At 61.0% G+C, this 7,904-nt stretch overlaps 1 protein-coding gene across 1 annotated transcript in view; it reads right to left on the reverse strand.

The window, feature by feature from the left end:
* Positions 1-5,457, reverse strand: part of LOC100449733 (putative GTP-binding protein 6) — a 12,900-nt gene extending 7,443 nt beyond the window's left edge. The window contains exons 1-5 of the mRNA XM_054544258.2: positions 5,049-5,457; positions 3,549-3,686; positions 2,044-2,114; positions 1,450-1,580; positions 496-563 (exon numbers count right to left, since the gene is read on the reverse strand). Of these exons, the coding sequence (XP_054400233.1) occupies positions 496-563; positions 1,450-1,580; positions 2,044-2,114; positions 3,549-3,686; positions 5,049-5,394 (754 nt within the window). The 5' untranslated portion in view covers positions 5,395-5,457. The remainder of the gene's footprint in view (positions 1-495; positions 564-1,449; positions 1,581-2,043; positions 2,115-3,548; positions 3,687-5,048) is intronic.
* Positions 5,458-7,904: the final 2,447 nt, after the last annotated feature.

Below are 7,904 nucleotides of genomic sequence, written 5' to 3' on the forward strand. Positions count from 1 at the left end.
TTTCTAAGAGACAGAAGAGGAGACACAGACACAGAGGAGGAGGCCACATGGAGACGGAGGCAGAGACTGGAGTGATGCGGCCACAAGCTCAGGGACGCTCGGAACCCCCAGGAGCTGGGAGAGGCAGAAGGAGCCTCTGGAGGGAGTGCAGCCATGTCTCACCTTGATCTCAGAGTTTTGGTGTCCAGGAGGGGAGAGCATAGATCTCTGCTGCCTAAATCCCCAGTTTGTGGCTACTGATTTAGACAAAACCTCCAAAAACCACCAGCATCTCTTATCTCCTCAAATGCTACCAGGAGACGGAGCCCCCAGACGGCCCCCACCCTCTTGGAATCTTCCAGGGCTGAGGGTCTCCTATGTCCTCAAATGCTACCAGGAGACGGAGCCCCCAGCCGACCCCCACCCTGTTGGAATCTTCCAGGGCTGAGGAGCGTGGTTGCCGCTGACAACCGCGTTGTGAGGACGCCCTGGGACACCGCGCCCGGCCCAGTTTACCTGACCCCATGATGTAGCGCGAGCCGACTCCTCGGTACAGGTGGGCGACGTCCTTTATCAAGTTCGACCTGGTGTGGGAACGAGAGTGGCTCGGTCTCTGCAGACGCTTTCTCCCTCCCAGCAGAGGTCGAGGTGAAGGTGAAGGGGGGCACTGAGCGGGGGCCTCCGGGCAGAAGGGAGGAGCTGGTGTTGCGGCCCCGCTCCGTGTGTAGCTCAGACACTGTGAGTGAGGCGTGTCCCGGGCCGAGGGGACCCAGCTAGCGGGCAGCCGGGGGCGTGCAGTGTGGGCAACAGGCCCCGGAGAGAGAGCCCACACGGTGCTTTTCTTTTTTTTTTTTGAGATGGAGTCTCGCTCTGTCGCCCAGGCTGGAGTGCAGTGGTGTGATCTCGGCTCACTGCAAGCTCCGCCTCCCGGGTTCACGCCATTCTCCTGCCTCAGCCTCCTGAGTAGCTGGGACTACAGGCACCCGCCACCGCACCCGGCTAATTTTTTGTATTTTTAGTAGAGACGGGGTTTCACCATGTTGGTCAGGATGGTCTTTTTTTTTTTTTTTTGAGACGGAGTCTTTCTCTGTTGCCCAGGCTGGAGTGCAGTGGCGCAATCTCAGCTCGCTGCAAGCTCCACCTCTGGGCTTCACACCATTCTCCTGCTTCAGCCTCCTGAGTAGCTGTGACTACAGGCGCCCGCCACCGCGCCTGGCGAATTTTTTTCTTGTATTTTTAGTAGAGATGGGGTTTCACCGTATTAGCCAGGATGGTCTCGATCTCCGGACCTTGTGATCCGCCCGCCTCGGCCTCCCAAAGTGCTGGGATTACAGGCGTGAGCCACCGTGCCCGGCCCCCATGGTGCTTTTCTTCCTCGCGTACCCCCAGAACGACCTACAGGTGACTACAGAACGGAGGGGTTCCTGGAGTGGGCGTGACGGTTGGCGCAGCCCCGGTGCCCCACGATACCTGTGCAGGGGGATCTCCGCCAGGGCCACCTGAAGCCGGGCCTCCCTCGTGCGGGCGTTGCAGCGGAAAATGTGTAGGACGATTGTGAAGCGGTCAAACACCTCCACGCCCCAGGCGGCTTCTAGTTCTTTCTGCAAAAGGAGAGAGCAACTGAGAAGCCACAGCGGAAGGCCAGGCCCTGGTGGCCAACCTGAGAGGAAGGAGGACGTCTCTAATGCCTTAACCCTACCATGTCCCCTTCTGTCCCCATCTGTCCCCGCCTGGCGGTACGCTGTGGCGTCCATTCCTTCATCAGGCGGAGTGCAGGGACAAACACCAACCTCAGAGGGAGGGAGGCACCCCTAATGCCTTAACCCCACCGTGTCCCCATCTGTCCCATCTGTCCCCGCCTGGCGGGACGCTGTGGCGTCCATTCCTTCATCAGGCGGAGAGCAGGGACAAACACCAACCTCAGAGGGAGGGAGGCGCCCCTAATGCCTTAACCCCACCGTGTCCCCATCTGTCCCATCTGTCCCCCGCCTGGCGGGACGCTGTGGCGTCCACTCCATCACGCGGAGTGCGGGGACAAACACAGCAAGCCACATCCTGTGGTACCTTGGTCGGGGCAGCCATCCTCTCCACGTTCAGGAAGACGCACGTGATGTGTGGAGACCCTCGGATCTTTTCTAACAGAAAGAGGGGTCCCGTCAGAGGCTGGCCGTCCCGGCCCGTGGACTGTGGGAGGAGCCCACGATACCCTTTGTGGGATGCACCCAGAGAGCTCAGTTCACAGGCGTCCCCGACTTCCTGAGCACGAGACCCGGGATCCAGGAAGTCAGCGTGGGAGGGGGTGTGTCTCTAGGGGTGTGTGTCTCACAGACAGACATGCACACGGTGAACACATCCCGGCAGGGACACATACACACATATACGCACACACATAGTAAACACATCCTGACAGGGACAGACACGGACAGACACACAGTAAACACATCCCGACGGACAGACACACACACACACATGCAGACACACAGACACACACACAGAGTAAACACATCCTGACAGGGACAGACACACACACACACAGACACACAGTAAACACATCCCAACAGGGACACAGACACACACACACACACACACACAAACACACAGTAAATACATCCCGACAGGGACAGACACAGACAGACACACAGAGACACACACACACACACACAGAGTAAACACATCCTGACGGACAGACACACACACACAGAGTAAACACATCCTGACAGGGACAGACACACAGACACACAGTAAACACATCCCAACAGGGACACAGACACACACACACACAAACACATAGTAAACACATCCCGACAGGGACACGCAGACACACAGACACAGACATACAGTGAACACATCCCGACAGGGACACACAGACACACACACACATGCACGGAGAACACAGCCGGTGGAACACACACACACAGAGACACAAACACAGTGTAACACATCCCGACAGGGACACACACAGACACACATGCACCGTGGACACATCCCAGTGGGGACACACACACTCACACTCACACACGCAGTGAACACATCCCAGCCGGGGTGAGATGCATCTGAGTCAGGCAGGGAAGCCGACCCCGACCTCGGCAAGAGACCCAGGGAAGCTGACCCCCACCTGGGCAAGGGAGTAGCATCTTCCTAACTCTGTACTGTAAGCGGGATGGTCAAAAACCTGGGAAGCACAAGGATCCCATGCTGGACCCCACCCTAAGAGACTGCTGGTGGGGTGGGGGCACCCAGAAGGAGGATTTGGCTGGGGCCTGCAGGGGCAGGTGGGGTTACAGCCGGTCCACTGCCTACCCTGTTTGTTGGACTCTATAAACTGCCCCGACCTAATCTTTACCAGTTGAAGTCTCTCCAGGGCCTGGTGTGAGTCTCGACACAGGTAAAGCCTCACCGTCCTCCGACTCCTACTGGTGTGTGCTCCCAGCTGACCTGGGCAATCCAAGAGGCCGCTTCCCCTCTGGCCCCGCAAGACCCGCGTACTTCAGCGTGTCTCGGTTGAATGTTCTCAGCAGCAGCGGACAGGAAAGGAAGTTTGGGGAAGAAGCAGGTCTGCACGGACCCACCTGTCAGGTGCTCAAAGTTCCCTTTGCCGAAGATGAGCTTCTTGTCCGGCGTTTTGGTGGACACGACCATTGTCTGTACCACGGACCAGCCGTCCAGCGTGTGCACCAGCGCTGTGGCCTCTGCCACCTGCCACTCGGCTGCGGGGACACAAGGGCCGCCGTGAGAGATGCTTCCCTTCGGGGTAGGCCCGGGGTCCCCGTCCACACCTGCCCGGGGATGCCTCCTCCTGCCCTTGAGACAATCTCCCCGGAGAAGGCACCTTGAGCCGCCGTTTGTCCCCCGATATGACTCCGTCCCCCGCAGGGCCTCTAAGTAGGAATCTGACGGGGGAAGGACGCCGGAGCCACAGCGGGACACGAGGGCGATCCTGCGTTACATGGAATTTGGGCTCCAGGCGGGCGCAGCAGGGAACCGGGGAGCTGCGGGTGCTCAGGGATTACTGAGGAACCACGGGCAGGTTTTGGGAGGAGAGAGGCAAGAGGTCTGCGCGCTGTTCTGAGCAGTTTGGGGCTTCAGCTGTTCCAAGAATTGACCATTTTGGAAAACACCCGTAAAGAAAAACCACTCATCGACTACAGAAACTTCCAAGGGAAAAATCAACGTTTTTGAGAGTCTGGCACGTGCAGCGACTTATTCATTTGCATTTCCTCCTAAGGGAGTGGCGTGGGGTGGCGTGGGGTGGGGTGGGGTGGGGGGACTCGACACCGATTGGTCCGCTGGACGCTCTCCCTTCCCTGACCTTAAACACACCGTGCCTACCTCTAACCCAAGGCAAGAGAAACGTGGGTCCCATCGGCGAGAACCGGCCCACCCAATCCCACGGGGCTCCACCCCATAAACTCCGCCCCCGCACTTTTACCCCGTAGGCTCCGCCCCCGCAGCCCCGCCCACGCACCTCCACCTATGACATCCTCCCCTCTTCTCCATAAGCCCCGCCCTTTCACCCATGGGCCCCTCCCCCCGACCCCGCCCATGCACCTCCACCTATGGGATCCTCCCCTCAGAGCCCCGCCCCCGCATCACCACCCATGAGCTCTTCCTCTCAGAGCCCCGCCCCTCAGCTCCACGCCCTGACATCTCCACCCGTCAGATCCTCTCCTTAGAGCCTCGCCCCCTGAAGCCCCGCCCCTACGTCGCCACCTGCGATCTTCCCCTCAGAGCCCCGCCCTGCGTCTCCACCTATGAGATTCTCAGGTCAGAGCCCCGTCCCTGAATCTCTAGCTATGAGCCTCCCCAGAGCCCCGCCCTTGCGTCTCCACCTATGAGTCTTCCGAGTCCCGCCCCTGAATCTTCACCTATGAAATCCTTCCTGCAGAGCCCCGCCCTTGCACCTCCACCTATGAGAGTGTCCCCGCAGAACCCCGCTCCTGAATCTCCACCTATGAAATCGTCCCTTCAGAGCCCCGCCCCTGAATCGCCAGCGACGAGCCCCTCCCCTCAGAGCCCCGTCCCCAGGTCTCCAGCTCCTGTTTCTCCCCTGAAAGCCCCGCCGCGGTCACCTCGCGTCATCTGCGGCTTCCCGGGGCCCCACTTGACGTCAGGGTGAACCAGACACACGCGCTGGGTGCCCGCCGGCAGCAGAGGCTCTCCCCGCAGCAGCTCCTCCTCCGCGTTCTCGTCCGCATCTTCCAGCTCCTCCTCGTCTCCCGCGCTGCTTCGGCCGCCGTCCGCCCGCAGGCCCCGCCCTCCGCTCCATGGCCCCTCCAGATTCACGGGGCCCCTGCGGCCGACAGCGGCGAGCGCGCGCGCGGGGCAGAACGGCCCGGTTGCCCTCGGAGCCAGGCGGCTGCGGCCCACGCGGGAGAGCCGCAGCCCCGGGCGTACGGCGGCCCGCAAGGCCCACATGGCGCATCGGGCGGCTGAGCGGTGGCGGGGCTGCCCACAGGCCACTCCCCGTCACGTGTTCTTGATTGGCGTGCGGCTAGGGCGGGCTCAGCCCCGCCTCTCCACGGCACAGGGCGTGCTTCTCATTGGTCATCCCGCGTCACGTGCTAGTGATTGGCGTGCAGCCGGTGGGAGGGGCTCAGCAGCGTCTATGCCCGGCACAGGGTATGCTCCTCATTGGTTATTCCGCGTCACGTGCTGGTGATTGGCGTGCAGCCGGGGCGGGTTCACCAGCGCCTCGCGCCTGCAGAGGGCGTGCTCCTTATTGGTCATCCCGTGTCACGTGCTGGTGATTGGCGTGTGGCCTGGGCGGGCTCACCAGTGCCTCTCCCCGCAGGGAGTGCTCCTCATTGGTCGTCCGGCGTCACGGGCTGGTGATTGGCACGCGCTGCGGGAGGGGGAGGCGGGGGCGGTTCCTGGCAGACCCAGCCGCTGGTGCAGCCGCCGGCCGGGTAGGCGCTAGGACCCCTAGCCTCGGCGGCGGCGCTGCCCTCAGTCACCTGGTCCTCCCTCCAGTCCTACCCCGTTCCGCGCTGGGTGGAGTCCAAGTCTAATTGCGAGGGTCCGGAACGCCGCTTCGAGGGCTTGACTCCAGCTCTGGGGATCCAGAACGGCGCCCAGGGGTCCCTACGTCTGCCTTGGGGGCTCGAGTTCCGCCTTGGGGGTTCGAGTTCCGCCTTGGGGGTCTCCACGTCTGCCCTGGAGCCTGGAGAGCCGCCGTGGGGGGGTCCCGGAAGCCGCCCAGGTTTCCCCACGTGTGCCCTGGGGGCTCGAGTCCAGCTCTGGGGGTTCGAGTCCAGCTCTGGGGGTCTCGGACGCCACCCAGGGGGTCTCCACGTCTGCCTTAGGGGCTCGAGTCCCGCCCTGGGGGTCCCTCATGCCGCCCGGGGGTCCTCATGTCTGCCTTTGGGGCCTCGAGTCTCGCCCTGGGGGTCCGCGATGCCGCCTGCGGGTCCTCACGTCTGCTTTGGAGACTGGAGTTCCCCCGTGGGAGTCCCAGACGCCACCCAGGAGTCACCGCGTCTAGCCGTGGGGGCTTGAGTCCAGCCTTGGGGGTCCCGGACGTCGCCGAGGAGTCCCCACGTCTGCCTTTGGGGCTTGAGACCTCTGGGGGTCCCGGTCGCCGCCCAGGTGGGTCCCCACGTCTAGCCTTGGGGGCTTGAGTCCAGACCTGTGGGTCCCGGATGCCGCTCGGGGGTTCTGCTCGTCTGCCTGGGGGGTTGGGTCCAGCCCCAGGCGTCCTGAACACCGCCCAGGGGTCCCTATGTCTGCCTGGGGGCCTCAAATCCAGTCCTGGGGGTCCTGGACGCCTCCCAGGGGACTCCATGTCTGCCTTGGGCCTCAAGTCCAGCCGTGAGGGTCCCGAATGCTGCCTTGGAGGGTGGAGTCCAGCTCCGAGGGTCCTGAAGTCAGCTTTGGGGGTTCGAACCTATCCATCCTAGGGGTCCCTGAGTCTACATTAGGGGCTGGAGTCCAGCCTTGAGGGTCTCTACTGCTGCTTTGGGGGCCTGGATGGGATCCAGCGGGTCTGAGTCCAGCCTCGGGAGCCCCTGCGGTGGAGCTCTGAGTGGGGCAGGGGCCTGGGAGATGCCAGGAGGATGAGAGCGGCGCCCCCTGGTCCAGGGGACAGTAAGAGGCAGCCGGTCTCAGAGAAGCTACCCCACAAACTGTTACCCGTGGTGTGCAGTGCGTGTTGCAACCCCAGCCCTCACCAGGACTTCATGCGTTTTTCAGGAAATCGGTTGTGATTGGCATGTTCCTGGAGTCTGCAGGAAACCGTGGCCTTTTTGGTATTTCAGGAGGGGCTGCTAACCCCCCTCCTTGTAGGATCGGGGTATCGCAGCTGCTAATTCCCATCCTAACAGCCCTGCAGTGCCTGGATTGGAGGTGTGACAGGTGGCATTTTCGGCCCGAAGTCCCTAGGAAGGACAGGTGGCTGTAGCCTCCGCGTTTGTGTAAATTAACCTCCCTTTTTAGTTCTGTGAAAGGAGAACTCGATTAGTTTAAAATCACCTGCGTGAAAGAGGCTCTTGATTAGTTTAAAATCACCTGTGTGGGAGGGTCACTCGATTAGTTTAAAATCACCCGCGTGAAAGGGGCTCTTGATTAGCTTAAAATCACCCGCGTGAAAGGGGCTCTTGATTAGCTTAAAGTCACCTGGGTGTTTCGTTTTATTTCAGTTGGCCTCTGAATCTATCCTACAGCTTTCTGCAAGCTCCAGTCTACCTTCTAAGGGAATAACGGAACTCGCCTTTCTACGTTACTTTATGTGGGAGTAGTTGTAAAACAGAATGAAGGAGACCACGGGGCTTGTGCAGAAATGTAGCCACTGTTTACATGTCGGGAGGCTGAGGTGGGAGGGTCGCTTGAGCCCAGGAGTTTGACACCAGCCTGGGTAACATAGTAAGACTTTTTCTCTACCCCCCCAAAAAAAAAAAATTTTAGTCTGGTGTGGTGGGTGCCTGTAGTCC

The sequence above is a fragment of the Pongo abelii genome, chromosome X (genome assembly GCF_028885655.2).
Source record: "Pongo abelii isolate AG06213 chromosome X, NHGRI_mPonAbe1-v2.0_pri, whole genome shotgun sequence".
NCBI lineage: Eukaryota > Metazoa > Chordata > Mammalia > Primates > Hominidae > Pongo > Pongo abelii.